Genomic DNA, 24,233 nt, shown 5'->3' on the forward strand with positions numbered 1-24,233 from the left:
GAACCTTGGCGTACCATCAGGTTCTAGGACCACCATACAGGCTGGACGAGTCCCCGGGCTGGTGTCTTCTGAACCACCTCCTGTATGCCTGTTGCTGGCTGAGGTACTCGGTGTGGCTGCTGGACAAGCTTTCCTTGAAGTGATGTGGATGATGGTTGGAGGCGGTGGTTGAAAGGAGGTTTCTGCACTGGGCGTTCTTAGTTACTACCCTTCGCAGGGTGAAGGGGTGGAGGGTTTATTTCAGCATAACCCTGATGGGTTACCAGGAACTCTCAGCTTAGAGAAGAAGAACAAAGACTTTATTTCTCATATACATTACAGTACAGTGAAATAGTTTTCTTTGTTTTCTTTGAAGGTTAAGACCATGTTCAGTGGTGCTGGGACTTGAAGCCCCAAGCTTCTGATCAATAACCCAGAGCCACCACTGAAGCTGGTGTAGGTGATCAAGACCATGAGACAGACATGAAATTTGTGGTTTGTGAGTCTCCAGTATGGGTTCCTGTACTACGAGCACTATTTTGGTTAAACATGCTAAATAGGAGGCTTTGTTGTAGAGATATTGATGTCCAACTGTAAAGGTCTCTGCTCTCTATGTTCTCAAACACCTCCTACTGGAATAGACCGAAAAGGAGGGAGAATTCTTAGCTGCATGTGTGCCATCTGCTTCAGCATGACGTTTGTGTTTGTGGAGATGGGCAGTGTGTCTCTAGGGTGTGGCTCTCCAGCCATGGTGTTGATTGTTAACACGCGGTGCTCCAGGGAAGGACATTCTCCATCGAGCTTCTCAACCAACATCTTGTGTGTTTGTTCGTCTAGGTGATAAACATCATTAACGCGGCTCAGGAGAGCAGTCCGATGCCGGTGGCTGAGGCTCTGGACCGAGTGCTGGAGATTCTCAGAACGACAGAACTCTACTCGCCTCAGCTCGGCACCAAGGACGAGGACCCACACACTAATGACCTTGTTGGGGGGCTAATGACGGTAGGAGGGTAGAGCTGGGGTAGATGAGGTTAACTGAGATACACCATGTAGTAGTGCACTTTTAGCAAAGAAAGCATGGTACACACTTTGTAGCATAAGTAGCACATACAGTATAAAATCTAGTAGTCGCACAGTGTATTTTTAATTGTCTTGTAAAATCCGTGTGTGTGTGTGTGTGTGTGTGTGTGTGTGTGTGTGTTATGTAGGATGGGCTGCGCAGGTTATCAGGGAACGAGTACATCTTCTCAGCGAAACGTAAGTCCTCGTTACTGCCTTCAGTCGTCTTTATTAACTTAATGAGTGGGTGGGGTTATGCTAATGAAAATTTGCATATCTGTATTGTTATACATTATTGTTAAAGCAAACTGTGCACTGAAGTATGAAGTACAAGTTCAAATGACCACTGAAGCACCCAAACTCGTCTGTCTGTCGTAGAGCCGCATCACATCCCGAGTCACCTGACCACGCCTCTGTCTCTGAACGACATCCCGCCTCGAGTCGCGCAAACGATGGAGAACGAAGAATCGTGGGACTTCGACATCTTCAGTCTGGAGGCTGCAACCATGAAAAGGTTCACGTTCTCTTATTTACATCTCCTTATGAAGGACATTGACCTGGTGTTAACATTTACTTGTGATCGAATCTGTAATATCATATCCATCATTTAACTCTTTGCTTGATAGCCAGGTCCCAGAATACAGGAACACCCCTGTGTGTGCTGGGAAATGGTTCGCTCCAGCTTTCATGTAGTCTAGAATAAAAGCGGTCCGAGTTGTGGATGGTGCCATGATGTAAAATATTCAGATGTACACTCGGACACACTTTATAAAACATCTGTGCTGTTCCCTTCAGGCCGCTCACGTATTTGGGGCTAAAGATCTTCTCGCGGTTTGGAGTGTGTGAGTTCCTGAACTGTTCGGAGGCGACGCTGCGCTCGTGGCTGCAGGTCATCGAGGCTAATTATCACGCCAGCAACTCGTACCATAACTCCACCCACGCCGCCGACGTGCTGCACGCCACCGCCTACTTCCTGTGCAAGGAGCATGTAAAGGTATACACTCGCACTCTGTACTCTTAGTCAGGTTTGTTCTCGTGAACGGTGCGAACATCTACAGAAAGCTGGAAAACTCGCTCTGTCTCTCGTTCTGATTTTTTAGCAAAGTCTGGATCCGATTGATGAGGTAGCGGCTCTGATCGCGGCAACGGTGCACGACGTCGATCACCCGGGACGAACAAATTCCTTCCTGTGTAACGCAGGAAGTGACCTCGCTATCTTATACAACGACACAGCCGTGTTGGAGAGTCACCACGCCGCTCTCGCCTTCCAGCTCAGCACACGGGACGACAAGAGCAACATCTTTAAGAACATGGAGAGGTATACTGTATACACACACACACACACACACACACACACACAAAACACACAGATACACACGTTCATGCTTTAAAGTGTCCACTCAAAGTGAATCAGGTGCGCTCAAATTAAGTCCGATTCATTCGCGGAGAGTCGGATTCATTCTCGAAAAGTCGGATTCATTCGCAGAGAGTCGGATTCATTCTCGGAGAGTCGGATTCGTTTACAAAGAGGATTGATGATGATGGCGATGATTGTGTTGTTCACACAGGAACGAGTACCGGACGTTGAGGCAGGCCATCATCGACATGGTTCTCGCCACTGAAATGACCAAACACTTTGAACACGTCAACAAATTCGTCAACAGCATCAACAAACCGCTTGCTGCCTTGGAGGAAAATGGGGTGAGACACACACACACGCACGCACACCCACGCACATGCACACGCGCACACACAGACACACACACACATGTTTTGTGTCCAAAACACACAAAGTTCAAACAGTTGTAATGTTTCTTTGTGATGATGGTCATTTCATGTTGGAGTGTTCATAGCGTTATTGTGTGTGTGTGTGTGTGTGTGCGCGCATGTGTGTAACAGAGTAACAGTGATGACGATGTGAAGGGGATCCTCACTGTGGCGGAGAACCGGATGCTGGTGAAGCGGATGCTGATAAAGTGTGCTGACATCTCGAACCCCTGCAGGCCGCTGCAGCTCTGTATCGAGTGGGCGGGGCGTATCTCTGAGGAGTACTTCGCTCAGGTGTGTGTTCACACAGGAAGGAACAGACTGTACAGACTATACTGTATAATAAAGTTCAGTAGTATAGTGTGCAGTATATTATGTACAGTAGTGTAGTGTATACTCGGTGTACAGCACTGTGTCATATCGTATACTGTGTCTGAGGAATAATAATGAAACATAAAGGCAAAGTTTGTGTTCAGAATACTAAACATTTATAATAGTAGTAATTATTAGTATAGTGTGTGTTGCTTACTTCTGTTAATGAATTATGGAATCTGTGTGTGTGTGTGTGTGTGTGTGTGTGTGTGTGTGTGTGTGTGTGTGTGTGTGTGTGTGTCTGAAGACGGATGAAGAGAAAAGACAGGGTCTGCCCGTGGTAATGCCTGTGTTTGACCGGAACACCTGCAGCATTCCCAAATCCCAGATTTCCTTCATCGACTACTTCATCACGGACATGTTCGACGCCTGGGACGGTAAACATACACACACACACACACACACACACACACACACACACACACACACACATATACACACCCACACACACACACACATACACACACACACACACACATACACACATACACACACACACACACACATACACACACATACACACACACACACACACAACATATATGTGTGTGTGTGTGTGTGTGTGTGTGTGTGTGTAATCAGTCAGTCAGTGAGTGAGACAGTTGTTCATTCAGTGAGACAGTCTGAGAGTGAGTCATTTGTTCTTTGTGAGACACTCACAGCGAGAGACCCTGATTGAGTCAGTCATTCAGTGAGTCGGTCAGTCAGTTGATCAGGAATTTAGTGAGTGAGTCAGTAAGTGAGGCAGTGAGTGAACTGGCCGGTCAGTCGGTCAGAGACTGAATCAGTTGGTCAGTGAGTCACTTAGTTCATTGAAGCTTAACTACAAGCTACAAACCAGTGAGGGCCAACGAACAAAATGCAAGTGTCATGTATGCTAGGTGTGTGGGGGTGTGTGTGTGTGTGTGTGTGTGATCAGTATTAATATTTTCTCTTCTGTTTCCCTGCAGCGTTTGCTGATTTGCCGAATCTCATGCAGCATTTAGACAACAACTTTAAATATTGGAAAGGTCTGGACGAACGCAAACTACACAGCCTGAGACCACCGCCGGAGTAATTCATCATCACACACACACACACACATACACATATACACACACACACACACACACATACACACACTCAGTGAACACTACGGCTCCGTCTCCAGTCTCTCTCTCTCATGGACTAAATAAAAGCGTCTCTCTCTAAACCTGGACTTTATGATGGTGTGAGACTCGACGCCCCCTGCTGGTTTAAATGAACACACACTCGGACTACATGTGTGGCCTTCCTGCGCACGGCTTTACAGGGTGTGTGTGTGTGCGTATGTGTGTGCATGTGCGTATGTGTGTGTGTGTGAAGAGCATCAGGAAACACTAAGATCATCCCACCTCACTCTGATCCTCTACTCACCCGTTCACTCGTTTGTCTGTTTGTATTTATTTTTGTTGTTTTTTTTGTTGTTCTACACTAATCTTTAATGATGCGAGTGATTTGTAGCTAAACCGATGAATCTCAGAAGCCAAAGCTGATTAACACGCACGAACAATAATCCTACGACTCATGTCATTACCATCAAGGTGTCTGTTGTTTTAACGGAACGGCGTTACTTCCTGTTGCACTGTAGAGGGTTGGGCATGTGCCGATCGATAGACGATGTATATCACGTTATTCAACACGCACAATATTATCTTTAATAATTATCATTCAGGAGGAGGCTGTGCAGGTGTAGAGATAAGGTTCTCCTCTAAAGGGCCTTAGTTAGGAGATTGTGAGAGCAGCAGGTGTGTGTCCCTCAGAGAAGGCAATTCTCTTCTCTTGTTTTTCTTTTGATTTCCTCTTATTTTTTCATCTTTCCTTCTTTCTTTCTTTGTTTTTTTTTATTTGCTTTTCATCATTTTATAAAATGTTCTGTCTACGTTTTTCATTTCTTCACTCTTTCTCTGTTTTGTTTTCTTTTTATTTCTTTCTATTGTTCCTTTTTCTTTGTGTTTAAAGAACCTGGCAGACAGAGTGTTGTAGTTCCTGTAGGGTCCTGATTTGATCCAAATACCGTCATTAAACGTTTAGGCGTTTATTATGATATGAATTTGATATCGGCACATGCCTAATCAGATGTGAACGATCGATGGAGTGTGTATGTTTTTTTTGTGTGTGTGTGTGTGTGTGTGTGTGTGTGTGTGTGTTTGGGTGTGTGTGTGCGCGCGCGTGTGTGTCTCCAGAGCCTCATGGGAAGGCAGAGTGTTGCAGCATGGCGAGAATCTGTGAAACGTGAACCGTGTTTTGGACTTGAATGATTTTTTTTCCCGGCGAGGGTTTTTGTATCTGGTTTATCCTACTGAAGAGACTGCCTTATTTTATACGCTATTTATACAGCACAGCCCACTGTCTCACTGCATTGGACACCTGTCTCACTGCGGTGGACACCTGTCTCACTGCAGTGGACATCCGGACACGTTTGTAATAACACACCGCTGTTACAGAACGCTGAGTAAAGCTCCATATTTTTGTATAGACTCTGAATTTTACACTGGAAAAAACACGAGCAGCAGCCGAGGAGGAAGATGAGGATGGTGATGGGTCACGATGACGAAGACGACGACGATGATGATGAAGCTACATGGATCTGTGTGACATGTTAAAGGTGTAAAGCAAAATTTTATTCTGAAATGCAGAATATAAAGGAGTTTTCTCTCACTTAGTGTCTGTATTACTTTCTTTAATCCGCGTTCCTGCTCCAGTATCAGACTCGGATAGGGGCGTGGCCTAAAGAATGAAGGTGGAGCTTGTATGGGATTCAGATTCACACAAGAAAAGTTCACACACTTATGAAACATTATGTCTCAGCAGCACTGTTTGGACAAATGAAGACTCTTGAGGTGACCTGCACAGTGATAAACTGGTGTCTACATGCTTCCATTACTCATTAGCTAAATTAGCTTTGTAGCTCCAGTGCAAATCTAAAGAGGCAAACTTTAGACACTGAACATGTCTCGGCTGATCAACTGCATGCTTGAGGTTCCTTCGGTTAATGGTTCCACTTTCTCTAAAAGAGAAACACACTGTTGGAGGCTTCTCCATAGACCCTTGAGTTTCTACTAGACTTTCAGTCAGTGTTATCCCACTGGAGTTCTGGACTGTGATTGGTCAGAAGGTGTTGATTAATTCTCTATAAAAGTGGCTCTGACAGTCACGCAGGTTTATATTAATGCTCTCGTTCTAATAGGTTATCGTTTCTACAGTAACAGCTCATTCACAGGGACGTGTACAGCGGACGCTCCGCGTAAACGGAGTAAAAAAAAGTTTCATCTCCAGTGTCAGCGCTGTGTAACAATCGGAGTTAAAGCTGTAACTTTAAGTTTCCCACATCTTCAGGACAGAGTTTACACTTCTCTACGGTTTCTCGGTAACACGACAAGCTGCATTTTTTTTTGTCTTTGTAACTTGAAGAGAGAGGGAATAGAGAGAGGGAATAGAGAGAGAGAATAGAGAGAGGGAATAGAGAGAGACAATAGAGAGAGGGATGGTGAGGGAACGAGTGTTTATAGCTGCTATAACGTAAGTGACAACAGGAACTAACTCGTTTCACAGACATGTAGCTGTAAATGGATATAAAGTATGATCTGTCGTTTAATAAATAAAATTGGAATTGCTGGTAAATTGCTGTGGTCTAGGAGGAATAAAACATTTGGGGATGTGCTGTTGTCAGAAAATAATCAACTTCTGGGTGAGAACTTCATTTCATAACACTACCTTATGCTGTTCAGTGTTTTAATTTATAACAGCATGATGTGGAATTTTTATTATTTATATACCAAACATCCCTGCTGATAAACATCACAGAAATTCTAATGGTTTCCATTACAAATACCATTACAAACCATCAGCTAACCATTAAAACCACTGTTGGTCATTAATGGTATCCACTAGACATACCACCCAATTATAAGGCAACAAATGACCAGTATAGATCCACAGTGACCATTACAGTTTCCATTAAAACCCAATAGAATTCCTATTATAACCATTAAAACCATTACAGTTTCCATGAGGGGTCTTTTTTCAGCAGGGAATAGTTTATATTGATATTGTGGTGACTGTAATAAAGACAAGCCTTTAAAGTTGTGGTCTGCGTAGGTCTAAATAAACTATAGATAGACTTTGGAGAAAATGTAGAGGATTTTATTATTTTTTACAACTTTTTTGAACCTCCAGGTGAGAATATATTAAAAAGCCACGTCAGCTAGCACTACTCTACATCACTCCATAAACAAAGCACACAGAGTGACAGATTACAGTGATAAATATCTTAGGTACCGTGTGTTTGTTGCTACTAATGTGTTTGTTACTATTGTGTTTGCTAATATGGCATTTTTAAAATTTATTTCTGAAGTGAAACGTTTATTAACGAAACATTTTGCTAGCGATTACTCCACCCTGCGCATGCGCAAAACAAACAAACAAACCACAGGGCGCATGCGCGGATGGTGAAAACTGCGCATGCGCGAAAACCTAGGCCCAAACGCAGCGGCTAACTCTGGAGAAAACACAGTTGATGTGAAGACGGTTTTTTTTTTTTTTGTGGAGTTTTATGTTTTATCGAGAAAACCTTTAACGGTTTATATCAATATATTTTAAAAATACTAATAAACACAAAATGGCATCGGGGACGCCGTAAGTATATTTCAGTGTTTATTTAAAATAAATAAATTTGTTATATTCCAAGCCGGCTAGTTCAGTTAGCTTAGCATTTCGCTACTTTTACGCTACTGAGCTAGCTAGTTACACCGAGGAAGTCTTAATCTCTTAATAATAAAGTCGATCCTTTACTACAAAGTTAATGTTTATTTGTGTTGTTGATTAAGTTAACAATAAAAAAAATATACATTAGTTTGTGGTAGCGGGGGCAAATCAAACGGTTCGTTAGCTAGGTTATAAATATTAGCCGTTGCTAATTCCAAATAAAATGGAGGGTCTGAAAGCAGTCTCTTTGAGTACTAGAGACTCGCTGATACTAACCTCCTATAATAAAGAGCTGTGGGGCTGAACAGGCCGAGTGCTGCTGAGACTAACACTGCGGCCTACTAGCACCACACACACACACACACACACCTACACACCTCTGGATTAACACTAAGGTTGTACACAGTAATATAACTCGAACATCATCTCCATATTCCCCTTCAGATGCCTGAACAGTCGCTGGGATCAACCCAAGCCCAAGGCGAACCTGCTGCAGGGAATTATGGGAAATGTGTCAGCTAACAAGGCAGCTTCAGTGACCCCGGGTCCAGCTGTTACACCCGGGGCAGGTTCTCCAGCTCTTTCTGCCCCAGACGCCCCAGCACAGGGAGGGGTGGAGATGGCCGCTGCGATGGCTGCCAAACTGAACGCCATGTTAATGGCTAAAGGAAAACTTAAACCATTGCAGCCTTTACCTAGTAAGGTACTGAACTCCTGCTCGCTCTCTCTCTCTCTCACTCACACACACACACACACACACACACACACACACACACACACACACACACACACACTTTATCATCTCGAATGATTCCTCAGACCTGTCCTGTGGTCCAAGGTTTCTTCAGGAAAGCAAACATGTACAGTGGTGTTTGAAAGTTTGTGTACCCTTTAGAAGTTTGTGCATATCTGCATAAATACAATAATTTTTCCTCAATAAATAAATGACAGAGTATAATATTTTTGTCTTGTTTGTTTGATTGGGTTCTACTTTTAGGACTTGTGTGAAAATTTGATGTTTTGGGTCGTATTTATGCAGAGAGAGAGAATTCTAAAGGGTTCACAAACTTTTAAGCACTCCTGTAACTGTGGTTTAATCTTGTTCTGTCATATTGAATGTATACAGAGACTTTAGGAAGAAAAATAAAGTGGTGTGTTGAGAGTATGTAGAGTCTAGTCCAGTTAGCTAATATCTAATCTGAGAATCACGCTAATACGAAACCGAGCACGTAAATCTCAAATTTTCACTCTGATTAGCTTTAGATTATATAGCTGCCACTGTTTCTTATTTGAAGTGTGTGTGTGTGTGTGTGTGTCTGTGTAGGCCCCTCCCAGTGCCCCTGTACCTGTCGGCAGTGAGGAGATCGTTGTCACAGAAGTGGATATTAATGATGTTCCTGTGAACTGCAGGAATCTGCTCACCAAAAACAAGACGCAGGAGGAGGTGTGTGTTCATTCAGCTGTACATCTTTTAAGTTTCTCTCTCTCGCTCTCGATTCTGTCAGCTTGGTGAGAAACAAGATATAGTGTGTTGTGTATGCTAATAAAATGGAGGCTCTGTCCAAAAATATTGAGTCATTTAACTCATCACTCGTACAAAATGTCTGCCATCAGATTCGTCTGTACAGCGGCGCGCTGGTCTCCACTAAAGGCCTGTACCTGAGCGATGCTGACAAGCCCACCTACAAAGGAGGGTGTGTATGTGCTACATACTGACTCTGATTCATCTCCCATCATATCACTCACTGTAATAATCCCTCTCTCTTACTGTGTCTCCTGTTGTAGAGAGCGTCCTCTCTATCTCCACGTTCAGGGACGCAGTCAGGACGAAGTCAACAGTACGTCCTTTCACGTCGTGTTTCATGTCTGATGTCGAATCGTAGTGTAACTGTACTGTAATGAACGCAGACACTAGGAGCCGTCATGCTTAGGGATTATTTCATGTGATCGTTTGCTTTCTCCTCAGAGGCCGTGATGCGGATTAAAGAAATAATCTCTGAGGATGTGCTGCGAGCGTCAGGGGGCCTGCAGCCGGCTGTAATGCCCCCGGTTCCTGTTTACCCCCAACCCCCGCGACCCTCCGTACCCCCGCAGCCACATCTCCCTACGCCACGCCCCCCGAACGCTCCCGTAACGCCCGCACACAGACCCCCTCCTCCTCACGCTGGGGTAGGTACCGCATTATTAACCCTAGGGCTAAGTGCGGGTCGTGCTCCAATCCTGTTCCTAACACGCCCTCGTGCACTTCCGCTTGGTTGAGGCACCTGTGAGACACTGAATTTTAGCAAAGTAAAGCTCCAAACACCCAGGCTAGCTGATTAGCACTCTCGGTCCACTCCTAAACACGCTGTGTGTTAGGGGAAATGGATTGAGGGTGTGTTGAGAGCGGTATTGGAACACTGCATGCGTGTGTGTGTGTGGAGGTTAATGAAGGCGAGGCCAGTGGAGATCATTTGGCTCTTGCTGATACCCACCTCCTAAATCAACATCAGCAGGGAGAAACTGGCCGATCTGCAGAGATCATGGCCTGCACTGCTCCTGCTTACACGCGCACACACACACACACACACACACACACACACACGTTCACATCGATCACGACAGGAGAGGGTTGGCGGGTGCTGCTGTTTTGAAGACTGTCAATAGCAACAGTAGTTTGTTTGCTGTTCCTGAGACAACTATGAACACCAAGGTGAACTTTAAACCTTTTTAAGCACTAGCTGACTCCAGACCAGAGGCCGTTCCTCTCCCACTAAACTCTTGATCACCGTTACACGGAGACATGTGCGTTCACGAACGGTGCTCTAGCCGGGTCATGCTGTTGTCCGGCTAACATGTTTAACATGCTTTTGAAATAAATCTGAACTTGAAAGCAACATTTGATTTCCTTTTTCACTTCTTATGAAACTTTAGGAGTTACGAGTGAATAGAGTTGTAGCTAGCGGAACTAGCGTAGCAGTTATTCGTTTTATTTAGTGTAGATTCAACAATGTAGCGTGAATCCAATCCAGTGACTTCACTCTGAAAGATCTGTTGCCTGTATAGAATTGCTACGGGAGTGGGCGGGGCTAGTGCAGTGTGTATAGAGCTCTAGTAGATTAAGGGTGTAGTGTGTAATCACTGTACCTCTGGTGCTGGTTGCAGAGTTTTGTGCACACTAAGCTATTTGTAGGATTGGAGCAGTGCCTGCCGGGCTTCGGCGTGAACGAGAAGGTGGAGGGACCGAGCGGGTCGTACCTGCAGCACATCCAGACGGAGACCGGGGCGCGCGTCTTCCTGCGGGGGAAGGGCTCGGGCTACATCGAACAGGCCTCGCGAAGAGAATCGTTCGAACCCCTGTACCTCTACATCAGGTGTGCTTACATCACACGCTCATATCTGACCTGAGGTTCGAGCACAATCACTATCCATGCGTTTAATGAGTTAGGATACATGTAACGTCTTGCTTTGTTTAATAATGAACGTGTTTCTCATAGCCACCCGAACTCCGTCGGCCTGGAAGCAGCCAAGAAACTCTGTGAGAGCCTTCTAGAGACGGTGGGGATTCATTTTATTCTTCCTTTAAACATTTTATTGATCTTTTACCCAAGTTAGCCTCGTTGAAAATTAGACCTTTTGTCCAGTGGAACAGTTGGATACGCTTCACTAATTGGGACGTCTGTAATGATTCAGATTTCAGGTCTTGGGTTAACATTTTAAAATCAGATTAATAAATGACTAGTTTGTTACATGTGGTACCTTTTTGGTTTGATTTTAAAAGTGCATTAGCCAAGATTTGTCAAATTGGAACAATTAGGTCTGTAGCGGTTGAGTAGGTAGAGTGGCGCAGTTCCGGGCGCGTACCGATTTCAGACCGAGATACGGGCGGAGTAATGGGGCATCGGGAGTGTGAATAAAATGGCAGACAAACACGGACTCTGACGCACTTTTCTGAATGTTTGTTTTTCTTTCACCCACATAATACACTTGTGCTGAGACCATGGCTAAAACCTTTATGTATATTTTTCAAGTCCCCCCCCCCCCCCCAGGTTATTTGTACAAGTGAGAAATAAATATGGACTATTGCACCTTTTAAGAACAATATTTGGACAATAATAAACATAACCTAGTCTTTTTGTAATTTTCTGTAAACTCTATAGTGTATCGTTGATAACTCAGAAGTCAGAACGTGGAATTACGTGGTGTGTGTGTGTTATGAAGGTTTAAGATTTAACCTTGGAGTATGTAATACTCTGTATAATGTGGTACAGTATAACTCATTTAAAGGTCAAGAAGTGCTACCTTGTCTGTTGGTGATGTGAGCAGACATCTTGATCTGATGTCATGCTGAAGAGATCTGCCCAGTTTTATGAGTAGGAATTACGAGGTTTTTTTCCTAGTCAGAGATGAGAAATTCTGAGTTATGAGCTTTAGTTCAACGCCGATATAAGCTGGTATGACACACTGACCAATAAATGATATCTGGAAGCACCTGAACGTCCTCTGCTGGGCTGATGTTACACCTGGGGCTGGCCACAAGGTGGTAGTGTTACTGCTTCACTCCCAGACTCATGGTGGGCGTTATAAAATAACCTGGACCTTTGCAAACATTTCACTGAAAGGTTGTGATGGATGTAGGGTTGTGTGATAGTGATGTGAACTCTGATTGGTGTTTGTTGCAGGTGCGGACTGAACACTCACGCATGGTATCTGTGTACACAGCTACAGGTTCCACACAAGGTAATACTTCCACTTTTACTGTTTTGTGTGTGTGTATATATATGTTACTTTCTGTTTAGGTCATTATATTAATTGTACACACATTGCATTTTTTGTTCATAGTCATGTGTTCGTGTGTGTGTGTGTGTTGTAGCAGCATACCCGTCTCACGGATACTCGTCCACCGGCAGCAGTAGTTACAGCAGCCAGTCGTGGTACGGCTACCCCAGCGCTTACCCATCATACCCTGCGACCGGAAGTTACTGGAGTCGAGCAGACGGTGCAGACAGTGCTCAGATGGTGCAGTATCCCGTGTGTCCTCGCAAGTCCACTTCTTTCATACTGGAGGTTAGTAGTGTACACACACTGAAGGTTAACCAAGTCATCATGAAGTCATCTCATCTGAGAGCTTCGACTGAATCATGTCAGTTAGCTCATTTCTCCTAGCTTAGTGTTCTTTATTAAATACCAGTTAATGTCTCCATCATGGTGTTGTTGGTGTGTGTGTGTGTGTGTGTTAGGATGAAAAGGAGAGCTCAGATGCTGCTGTAAACGACTCGTCTGCTGTTTCCAGCCCAAAGAGACACTTCATAGAGGAGAGTGAAGAGGAGGAAGGAGGAAAGGAGTTGAGAGAGGTGTGTTCAGTTGGGTTGGATGATCAGACCGTGGGCTATGAGTTGATGACATGCGTTTTGAATTCTCTTATTATATTGTAATCAATTTAATAAGTGATTATTAATGAAACTGGTTTTAATACAGGAGCCTAAAGCAGATGATCCAGTGGAAGAGCCTGTGTTGTCTAGCACTGATAATGATGTTGGCAAATCAGATGGGTAAGCACTGCATCCACACACTACTGTAGTGTGTGTGTGGGGTTGAGTATACATACAACAGTGTGTCTTCTGTACAGGACGTTGATGCCTCCTCCAGCTCTTCCTGTGGTGTCACTCCCAGCACCGCTCAAGAGACCAAGACAAGAACCTGCTCTCACACACACTGGTATGAACCCCACACACACACCTAAATTAAACACGTTACCCGCAATGCATGTCTCCAGAACAACTATACCGGACTATGTACTGCTCCGCTAATACAGACTGAACATTATTAAAGCGTACTAGAATGTGAGCTTCGGAGTTCCTCTGTTTTCCAGTGGTACTATTCACAGACTGAGAACACCTGTTGCTAGGCAACCAAGGAAAAATGTATACAGTGCATGAGCCAGCTAATCTTGGTCTAATCTTGGTATCGATTAGATCGGGCACACTTGGACTCGTTTGTCCACCCGTGGGATTGTGCTCCAGATTTAATATAGTAATCTGTTTTGTTTCTCTCAGATGAAGAGGAGGTGAAGAAGCTGAAGATCTCCTCAGACTCTTTAGGTCTCGTTCCATATGGTGGAGACTCATCGGACGAGGAAGAAGAGAAAACTCGCAGTGGGAGGAAGAGTAATTCCTAACACGCACACAGTATCCCCAAGCCTCTAGCAGGAGAAAATGTACCCCCTGATCCATTGAGCTGAACTTTTGGAAGTTTGGAAAATAGTGTAACTGTTCCTATGGAATAAAATCAAAGTCTTGAAAGATGTTTTTGTCTTGTATTCACTCACATCTCTATTTCTACAGATACATCATTAACATCCACTGGGTGGATTTCCTCTGGTTGTAGAACAAAGGGGAACGAGAACTCAATTCTTTGTGATGTATTAAAACTTGCACACTATATATCTTGGTGTAGGTGTTAGTTTTCCCCACACTGTGACACAGAGGCCAGTTGTACTGATTCCATTAAGCTTCTGACTTTATAAACACCTCTATAATTTAAGACGAGGGTAAAAGCTGTAAGAGGAAAATCAAAAATAATTAGAAACTGTCAGGTGCTGCTGATTTAGTAACCGAAACGCCAGAGATTTCTGGCTTGGTCTCCTGAATGGAGTGTTTAAAGAAAAAATGCTCCTGTGACTCAACAATATCCCCAGTAGAGGTCATACTTTCCCTAGTTTGCTTAGCCAAGCTTCTGCTTGGTTTTCTTTCTGTTTCCTGAGGCACCAAAGTTTTCCAGAATAACTTGTGGCCACCTGAAAGTCTTATTTCAAGGCCTCTAGAACTTTTCCCAAGTCCCTTCAGACTCTTCTGTGCACTTTAACTGAATCAGGAGAACCCTCAGTGAGCATTACACAGAAGGTCTCCTTCAGCTAGAGGGCTTCCATAGACAATGGTGTCCATCAGCGTATCCTAGGGTTACTGCTCAGACAACCTTCCTGCCACAGCTTTTCTGCAGATACTTCTGCAATTCAGGAGTTGAATACGGTCTATTCAGACTCCTGTCCCTGATCTCACTCAGACAAGGAAGATAATCCTTTCAGAGGTGGGGCTTAAATTCCGCTCTCACCCAGAAGCTCCAAAGCAACCTGAAAGGCTCTGCTGGGTTAATCAGGTAAATCTGGTAAATCTAGTCGACACAACGTGCAACAAATCCAACTCACAACCAAGTGATCAGTTGTCAGCTCTGTCCCTCCCTTTACCCAAGTATCACAAAATCAGTGATTGACCTTTGACCCAAGGTGCTCTGTTACCAAGCACACTTATGAGCAACCTTGTGTTAAAACTTGTCTTGTGTTATTGACCAGCCATGGCTTATGAAGAAGTCTAATAACATTCCAGCACTTGAGGTTGGATGTAGTATGTCCATCATCTCCAATCTGAGCACACGGTCCCCACTTTTTAATTTTGTTTCCCTTTGTTAGTATAACAATAAAAAAACTGTGAATGAATTTATTACAATGCTCATCTAAAATATAATAATTACAAGACAGCATAGGATGCGGTAAAACTCAAGAATTAGCTCAAATACAGTAGTGGCAATTGTGAAAGTAAACAAAACATGCCAATTCTTTGAAGGATGTGAACTGGAACAGAGTAATGTTATTCAGTTGCGAATCTGTTTTTAGAGGATTTAAACCTAACATGGTGAACAAATTATATTATAGAATTCAGGCAATTTTACTGGGGTTATCTCACACAGTGTGGCGAGTAATAATCTGGAAAGACCTTTGTAATATTACAGTCTAAACCTGGATTTAAAGAGAAGCAAATCAGTAAATGAATCACATGAAAATGAATAAATAAATAAATAAATATAAACAAACAACAAAGATCATAATTAAAGATAGAAACCCCAAGAACTAATAATAATAATCTCAAATCAAATCAAGTCACCTTTATTTATATAGTACATTTAAAAGACACGCGTCAATCGAAATACTCGTACCTCGTCTGGGCTCAATCTGAACAATGAAATAAAGGACAAATACAAAATAAAACTAAAGCAGCAAATCAAAGGAATCTGACTAAACGTCTTTAATCAGTGTGTTGGAGGTATTTCAGGTACTTTCTGAGATGTGTATGAAGGTATTGCGTGCCACAAAATCATTTACATACGTGTAAATTGCACAAAGGTTTCTTTTTACTGGGACTGGTTACCAAGGCTCCATTCAAAACAGTACTGACGTGAGTGAGATGAGGCAGGATGATAAATCTGTCCTGCGTCGTGTCCTCACGTATCGACAGTCAGTTTAAGAAAATAGTACATTTAAGATCATATAATCTCCATATATATAATAATATAAATCATCTCCAGTCACTTTAGACCATTACTGTAATTTAAGTAATATCCTGAATTTATTTTTGCTCTCTACACTATTTGTCTTCGCTAAATGTTCTGCACAAAATCTTCAATTAAATTACAATAAAAAAGACTCCAATGAACACCGTAGTTTAACTTGGTGGGATTTTTGTTGTGGATTTTGAAGACAGATTCTGTACTTCTGAAATCAGCTGATCATACAACAGCACTAAACTGAGTGAATTGTAGAGAATATTGCTCATTTACCAACATTAAGTAGAGCCGACTGTTCATTTTGGAACATGTTTTTTAAATGTTCTTTTCACTCATAGTATTCCTACACATGGACATTCCATGTGCTCTTTAACATACATGAGTGAAATGTCACAAAAAAAAAGGAAAATATGCACAATTTTAAAAATATAAAAACTAACGACTCTGCATATGGTAGTGTAGAGTACGTTTACCTTCACACACCTGAGTAAGAATCAAACTCAAACCTGTGTTATGAATGTATATCTGCAGTGTATGTAGTGGTGGTGTAGTGATCCAGCTGTAGTTTCCCTCAAACTATCTGTACTGTACATTCTGTAAATGCTGCAAACATATAGTTTAAAATCATGTCTAAAGGGCTAAATCCTCTGGGCTAATCTACTCGCATCAAGCCAACTAATAACAGTTTAGTCTAATGCAGATGAAACACCAGCTTTGCATGTCCCAGGAGTCTGTTATAAATGAAAGGTTTATTACTATGGATTTGGATGTGGTCTTCTGGTCTGAGGTTCATGTTGTGGAGCACAACAGCAGTTTACTTCATGTTCATTTTCTTCTGACCTTAGTCAAGGTATTTTTCTTGCAGCCCATAATTTGAAACTCTGATTGTATATTTCAGGCCTGATAGTTTAGCAGCACATATGGCTATGTATAGTAAGTTTAGACATTTCGATAAATATTTTTGTTCAGGCTTAATTTTCCTCACATTTGACTGTCTTTCATGTATTTGCATACAGTACCAGTTGCCAAGTATCATCTCGAGGTCATCTGAGAGAGAAAGAGAAGCACGATTTGGAAATGAGCAACACAGATAAAACTCAAGTAATAAGCACAAAGTTTTATAGTTCAGAGTCCCTGCATTCATATAGCCAGCCCCGCTGTGATCTCACCAGATGTTCGTCACATAATCTGACACACTAGGAGCTCTGCATGGGCTTAAAGTAATCGACATGTCCTCAGTGATGTCTCGTACAGTCTATCTGTTATGCTACCTGTTTTTAGCATTTGATTCACTTCTTTCTGCGATCTGGTCTCTGTATGGCCAAAACACATAGTCTATTCAATAACATGCCACTGGGCAATATATAACAAAAAACAAAATCACTATTCCAAAAGAAAATGCTTGTCCCAAACTGCCAGTATAAGTGTCTGGTCCTATCCAGTCTGTGGTTGGAGATTTTCATTCCAACCCAAAGAAACTTTCCAAGTTTAGTCAATGAAATCAGTGTTTATGGATCAGGTGTGATGCTGTTTGTTTTCAACTCACGATTGTTTGTGTTATTTAATATTTCAGTGGGTGCAGTCACTAAACTGTTAGGAATGTGATCTTCGGGTTGCAATTCTTAAGAAAAGAGAACGCGGAAGTATACCAGGAACGAAAGGCGCGCTCGCTCCGCTACACGCTTCCCACACTAAGTGCTAGGGAGAGTTTGCCAAATGACACACAGACACCCAAAATTCAAATGGCAAGAACTCTCTTTATTTAAAGAAAAACAGAGTATATATCATGCTTGACACACAACAGATACAATGGGTTAACTATTGACTGGCTAGGTAGAAGGGCATCTTCACATAAAACAGGAAGTATACCAGTGTAAGAGAGGAACAACTCCATATATGGTATTCAAGAAGTCATTGGAATGCATGCAAATGGTATTCCGGGAAACAAGGGAGAAAACGAGAAATAGGGCGGCGCACGATGAGATCATCCTTCATGCACACTCTGATCACGCCACTAGCATACAGTCCCCTCAGCCAATCATAACTCTTTCAGTAACAGTTAACCAATGAATATCCACCACATAGTCTTGCTCTACTGACTAGACCGCCTCGTCACCTGATTCTGCCAATAGCTCGGGAGAGGAGTGTCCTCAGAACTGAATAAATCTCCACAGGCAGACTCCACGGGCCATTGCGACTCGGCGACCTTCTCCATACGGTGCTCATCGCGACCCGGCGACCTTCTCCATACGGTGCTCATCACAACTCGGCGACCTTCTCCATACGGTGCTCATCGCGACTTGGCGACCTTCTCCATACGGTGCTCATCGCGACTCACAGAGTGTCGCGTTACGGGTCTCATCGCGACTCGGAGAGTGTCGCGTTACGGGTCTCATCGCGACTCGCAGAGTGTCGCGTTACGGGTCTCATCGCGACTCGCAGAGTGTCGCGTTACGGTTCTCATCACGACTCGTGAGTGTCGCGTTACGGGTCTCATCACGACTCGAGAGTGTCGCGTTACGGGTCTCATCACGACTCGAGAGTGTCGCGTTACGGTTCTCATCGCGACTCGTGAGTGTCGCGTTACGGGTCTCATCGCGACTCGTGAGTGTCGCGTTACGGGTCTCATCGCGACTCGAGAGTGTCGCGTTACGGTTCTCATCGCGACTCGTGAGTGTCGCGTTACGGGTCTCATCGCGACTCGAGAGTGTCGCGTTACGGTTCTCATCGCGACTCGTGAGTGTCGCGTTACGGTTCTCATCGCGACTCGTGAGTGTCGCGTTACGGGTCTCATCGCGACTCGTGAGTGTCGCGTTACGGTTCTCATCGCGACTCGTGAGTGTCGCGTTACGGGTCTCATCGCGACTCGAGAGTGTCGCGTTACGGGTCTCATCGCGACTCGAGAGTGTCGCGTTACGGTTCTCATCGCGACTCGAGAGTGTCGCGTTACGGTTCTCATCGCGACTCGAGAGTGTCGCGTTACGGGTCTCATCGCGACTCGCAGAGTGTCGCGTTACGGGTCTCATCGCGACTCGCAGAGTGTCGCGTTACGGGTCTCATCGCGACTCGCAGAGTGTCACGTTACGGGTCTCATCGCGACTCGCAGAGTGTCACGTTACGGGTCTCATCGCGACTCGCAGAGTGTCGTGTTACGGGTCTCATCGCGACTCGGAGAGTGTCGTGTTACGGTTCTCATCGCGACTCGGAGAGTGTCGTGTTACGGGTCTCATCGCGACTCGGAGAGTGTCGTTTTACGGGTCTCATCGCGACTCGGAGAGTGTCACGTTACGGGTCTCATCGCGACTCGGAGAGATCATTGTGACACGGTGCGCTTTTCGGGACGTGGAGATCGGTACAATTGCCGATCGTCAACGCGAGAGCAGCACTCAGTTGCACGGCCTTTCCAATGGCTTACTCGTTAAACCAAAGAATTCATGGCTTCATTGAGACGATACACGCGTGGAGCCAAAGAATTCACGGCTTCGTTGAGACGATACACGCGTGGAGCCAAAGAATTCACGGCTTCCTCGAGACGATACACGCGTGGAGCCAAAGAATTCACGGCTTCCTCGAGACGATACACGCGTGGAGCCAAAGAATTCACGGCTTCCTCGAGACGATACACACGTGGAGCCAAAGAATTCACGGCTTCCTCGAGACGATACACGCGTGGAGCCAAAGAATTCACGGCTTCCTCGAGACGATACACGCGTGGAGCCAAAGAATTCACGGCTTCCTCGAGACGATACACGCGTGGAGCCAAAGAAGTCACGGCTTCTTTGAGACAATACACGCGTGGAGCCAAAGAAGTCACGGCTTCATTGAGACGATATAGGCATGGAGCCAAAGAAGTCATCCCGATTATTTTTAAGCATTATAAATAAAAAATGCATGAAAAAAATGGTGTGTCTAATTTTTTTTTAACAAAATTCCCCTTAAGACATGGAGCTCAATGCGAGATAGTGTTCATTATGACAAGGTGCTCACTGGGACACAGAGCTCAGAGCATGGAGCTTACAGCAGCAGGACGCTCACAGAGGCATGGAGCTCACAAGGCACAGAGCTCGCTGCAACAGATTCTTCTCAAGAATTTCCTGGTACAGGGCTCAATTCATTTTACCTTCAATATTTTGAATTCTGCTGGTAGCATGAGAATAGAAACAGCCCAATACCGTGATGCTTCCACCTCCGAACTTCATTTTTAGAGTCGTATGCAGAGAAAACAATAGAGCATTGAACAGTTTGATCTTTGTCTCGTCTGACCTCATTACATTCTCCCAGTAACCTACAGGCTTCTCCAAATGTTCTGTAGCAAGCTTGAAACGAGCTTCAACATGCCTTTTCTACAGTAATGGAATCAAGGCGTGATGGTGAATGGAGACTGTAGCAGTATTGCGCACTGCATATTGCTTTCTCTGACGACTGTACTCGCTGCTTCCAGTTCTTTCTGGAGAGCTTTTCGAGTGGTCCTCGGCTCTTGGGCTTCTCCTCTGCGTAACTTTGTCAGCCCTGTCAGAAATCTTGCGAGGAGCTCCTGCGTGTGGCCGGTTGATAGTCACCTAATGGTGCTTAAAGGAACATTTGGGAGTAATTCTTTGGAGAGCGCTTTGCTTCTACTCATCATGAGATGTTTCTTGCGCGACAGTTTGGTGACAAATGATTTGTTTACTTGTATTCAGAGGTGGGTTCCCCTTTTCCACAGAGTGGACGTACTAACCTACCATCATACACTAACCCAGCTGATTCTAATTAGCACAGGTAGGAGAACTGTTTTTTCTTGTTCAATACTTAATTCCTGTGTCATTCCACTTTATTGCACATAACTTTTTTATGGATTGGTATATTATGATTTCTTTAGCGGTGTAGCTTCATCGAGTTAACACCCATGTCGGGTCTACATTTCATGTGAAAACATTTATATGGACAGCGGTAATCTAATTATTGACCTTATTCTGAATAAGACAATACTGTGATTAAGGTGTTTACATGAGTCGCTTTTAGAATATCCCTGTTTTATATATTATAAAACACAGATCGACTAAAACAGAAATACTCCACACGTCTTAATTTGTTTTGTGTTTACTTCGAGTATGACTTTAATCGGATTAAGGTAATAAAAAATTTTTTATTTACATGCTAGTTTCTTGATCAGAGTATCGTCTTAATCGGGTTAATATCGGATTATTGTTGTCCAGTAAACATACTGATTTACCCACACGATAGTTTAATAATATTTCATTAGACACTGCCATCTGGTGGCTGATTTTATACTTGAACTGGAGACACAGCAGATATTCCAGCTCTAAGGATCATCATTAATCTCACTAATGTTTAATCGTATTAGGATTGGTGCCGTTTATTTGGATTCCATTAAGCAGAAATACTCAGGGTGCTGTTGACTATTAATATAATCCTTGTCCATCTGTAGGAAATAGAAGAGCCCGAATTAACAGGAAGAACATAGGCATATTTCTGAGACTGTACTTACCGAGTCACATCTTTCAAACTATCCTTCTGAGTGTGTTTTAATTAATTTGACTCACTATTACGACACACTTTACTGATTCTTGCCAACTACCCGTCTAAGTGAGATCTGATTCACTTTGAATCGAAACACATCGCTACTCTGCACAACTACAGCTTCAGTTTGACTCCTCTTGATAAAAACATCAGAAGTCCATTACAGTGAAATACACAGATTTCCTTCAAATGTGAGAAACTTTCATTTAAAATGTAATTTATAAATGTATGTTGATGTTAACACAAGCGGTTTGTGTTTATTTATTAAAAGACTTGTCCAGCGCTAGAAGAACCAGAGAGCTGCTTCACAGAAGAAAGAAGAAGAAGAAGAAGCAGAAGGAGGAAATGAGGTGCGTATGAAAAAACTGGTTTACGTGATGAATCATTCCATTTATACTTGAATAATGTCTCCAAGCTGCAGTTAGCGTTAGCCTAGCAGGTATATATTATTAGAATATATTACTGAAACAGTGTTAACTTGAATAACGAAGGCTGCGGTTCACTCTACAGGTAAGTATTTAAAGACTACACCATGTTGTTCTATGCGTTTTGTTCACAGAGAGCTTTTTAGTGAAGCCGTGAGCAGCTGAATGATTTCTGAGTTTTTAATTTAATCTCTGATCCAGAATCCTAAATTGTGGTGGTCTCCTTTACCTACCGTGTAGTGATTAGAAAACTATCATGATTCAGTGATCCCGTGTGTGAAGCTGCTCGGTTTTGTACTCTGTATAGCAATAAAAATACACAACCATTTTATCATGAGATCTGCTGGACAATTTAAAAATAAATAAATAAATCAGAACAAAATACCTTGTGAGTTTTTCTTTTACTTACTGTCACCTCCTTCACTTCATCAACTGGATTCTGTCAAGCATCTACCGCCATCTACTGGTGTAATGATGTACCAACAAGAACGTGTTGAAAAATATCTACTGAGGAATAAAAAGAAATACATATAAAACTATAAACACAGAGATTGACCAGGTTTATGAATGATAAATGACCTCCTCTTACAATCTAGGGCTTGTAAAAGATGACAAAAGTATCATATCATGATATTTTAAGGCATTTGTAAGATATACAAACTGCCAGCAAAACAGAGGTGTTGAATTTAAAGATTTGAACATTGAAAAAACACTTACTGCATTTTGAGGGGAAAAATAAATAACAATGTTGATGACCCTGATATTATAAAGTTCACTTGAGAGTGTTTAGCTGCTTCTCCTCTTCAGTCTGATTTACTTCTGATCTCCGGTCTTCATCCAAACCTGTCTCTGTCTATATTTATTCACTTGACACCATTTTCTAAAGTTAACTAGCTAGCCCTGTATGTAAATAATGTATATACGTAGCTAGCACAAGTTAGCCCACAATCTCTGCTACTTCTCTGTTTCACTGCAAAACGTTTTGTTTACACACTGACTGGGTCTGTTTATTAAAATAAAGTTCCTGATCTTTATGTGTAACCCTTTCTGAAGAGTGTTGCTGTAAGAGCTGATAAAATCACGATGTTAATTTTGGGTAATGGGTAAAGATGAGGTAAATTAGCCCAGGGCTGAGGTAAATCTGGCTAGCTAGGAGATTAGCTTGATGGAGTTTAGCTGGCTAGTGAGCTTTTAGGAAGAGAACAGCGGGACATAATTGAGTATTTCTGTACAATATTTCACCATTCACACTCTGACACATGAGTAGGTTAATATTATGAACCGAATTCCCCATGATATTCAGCTGATTTAGCTCTGAGCTCACCTTTTCAACCTTCCTCTTTCTTTCTCCCGCACTTTTCTGAGGTGAATCGAGGAGGCGGGGCCTGAGCAGCGCGAGCCCCTCTAAGCCAATCAAATGAAAGGATTTTATCTGAAAACGTCCCCAAAACAACGACAGTCATTGCTAAGCTAACTAATGAATAAAAATATAACTGATATAACAAAAATTTATTCGTGTCAGCTTGAAAAACATTTAATTATTACTTAAAGTTTTAAATGTTTAACTCCAAAAGGAACACCAAATGAAAAAAATATATCGTTTTTTTAAATAATTTTTCTCCACAGCCATTTTAGTATTTAGTTATATTGTTGAGAGTATTTGAAGATTTTATATGTTTAAGAACTGAAACAGTTTAAAATGTACTTTTAATAATATTGTTAAAATATTCAGGTTCCATTCCAAAGGTTTATGATGACATTTCCTGGATCATTTAAAACAAGTCAGAACAAAATCCCTGTCACCTCCTTTACTTCCTGATCAGGAACAGTGGTCTGAAACTTTTACTGACGATGCAAATACAACTGATACCAAATGATTGTGCCACCTCGAATGTTAAATGAGACTGGTATCATCATAGTCCTGTTAATACCTTTTATCCAGTGATGAAATCACAAAGGAAGTTCCAACATAAACAACGGGTGAACTTGATCAAAAACTCCAACATCGCACTGCGTGTCTGGTCCTATCCAGTCTGTGGTTGGAGATTTTCATTCCAACCCAAAGAAACT

The 24,233-nt window shown here is 42.9% G+C and overlaps 3 protein-coding genes across 4 annotated transcripts in view; all 3 read left to right on the forward strand.

Moving 5' to 3' along the window:
• The window catches only part of pde8a (phosphodiesterase 8A), a 46,056-nt gene extending 40,200 nt beyond the window's left edge, over positions 1-5,856 (forward strand). Inside the window, exons 14-22 of the mRNA XM_053678205.1 lie at positions 817-981; positions 1,188-1,236; positions 1,417-1,552; positions 1,834-2,032; positions 2,139-2,356; positions 2,607-2,739; positions 2,938-3,099; positions 3,425-3,554; positions 4,128-5,856. Of these exons, the coding sequence (XP_053534180.1) occupies positions 817-981; positions 1,188-1,236; positions 1,417-1,552; positions 1,834-2,032; positions 2,139-2,356; positions 2,607-2,739; positions 2,938-3,099; positions 3,425-3,554; positions 4,128-4,234 (1,299 nt within the window). The 3' untranslated portion in view covers positions 4,235-5,856. The remainder of the gene's footprint in view (positions 1-816; positions 982-1,187; positions 1,237-1,416; positions 1,553-1,833; positions 2,033-2,138; positions 2,357-2,606; positions 2,740-2,937; positions 3,100-3,424; positions 3,555-4,127) is intronic.
• A 1,815-nt stretch (positions 5,857-7,671) lies between these two features.
• LOC108264488 (KH homology domain-containing protein 4) lies at positions 7,672-14,185 on the forward strand. Of its 2 annotated transcripts, none has more exons than XM_017466074.3 (14): positions 7,672-7,833; positions 8,347-8,605; positions 9,227-9,346; positions 9,517-9,596; positions 9,688-9,740; positions 9,869-10,071; positions 11,047-11,255; positions 11,379-11,439; positions 12,564-12,621; positions 12,755-12,948; positions 13,122-13,235; positions 13,360-13,433; positions 13,511-13,599; positions 13,938-14,185. In XM_017466074.3, the coding sequence occupies exons 1-14, from the start codon at positions 7,817-7,819 to the stop codon at positions 14,057-14,059; spliced, it is 1,653 nt and encodes a 550-aa protein (XP_017321563.1). In that variant the 5' UTR covers positions 7,672-7,816; the 3' UTR covers positions 14,060-14,185. The 2 variants fall into 2 exon arrangements, with proteins under 2 accessions (XP_017321563.1, XP_017321564.1); XM_017466075.3 differs by having other exon boundaries at positions 12,758-12,948.
• A 3,543-nt stretch (positions 14,186-17,728) lies between these two features.
• On the forward strand, positions 17,729-23,535 carry LOC108264514 (uncharacterized). Its single transcript, XM_053678333.1, has 3 exons — positions 17,729-17,737; positions 18,351-20,976; positions 22,010-23,535. The coding sequence occupies exons 1-2, from the start codon at positions 17,729-17,731 to the stop codon at positions 19,638-19,640; spliced, it is 1,299 nt and encodes a 432-aa protein (XP_053534308.1). The 3' UTR covers positions 19,641-20,976; positions 22,010-23,535.
• Positions 23,536-24,233: the final 698 nt, after the last annotated feature.

This window comes from Ictalurus punctatus, chromosome 4, assembly GCF_001660625.3.
Source record: "Ictalurus punctatus breed USDA103 chromosome 4, Coco_2.0, whole genome shotgun sequence".
In the NCBI taxonomy this organism is placed as follows: Eukaryota; Metazoa; Chordata; class Actinopteri; order Siluriformes; family Ictaluridae; genus Ictalurus; species Ictalurus punctatus.

Bases quoted from the DNA above. Each gene is read 5' to 3' on its own strand.
- LOC108264488 (XM_017466074.3), top strand. The intron at 9,741-9,868 runs GTACGTCCTTTC...CTTTCTCCTCAG, and splicing joins CAGTCAGGACGAAGTCAACA to AGGCCGTGATGCGGATTAAA. The intron at 12,622-12,754 runs GTAATACTTCCA...TGTGTGTTGTAG, and splicing joins AGCTACAGGTTCCACACAAG to CAGCATACCCGTCTCACGGA.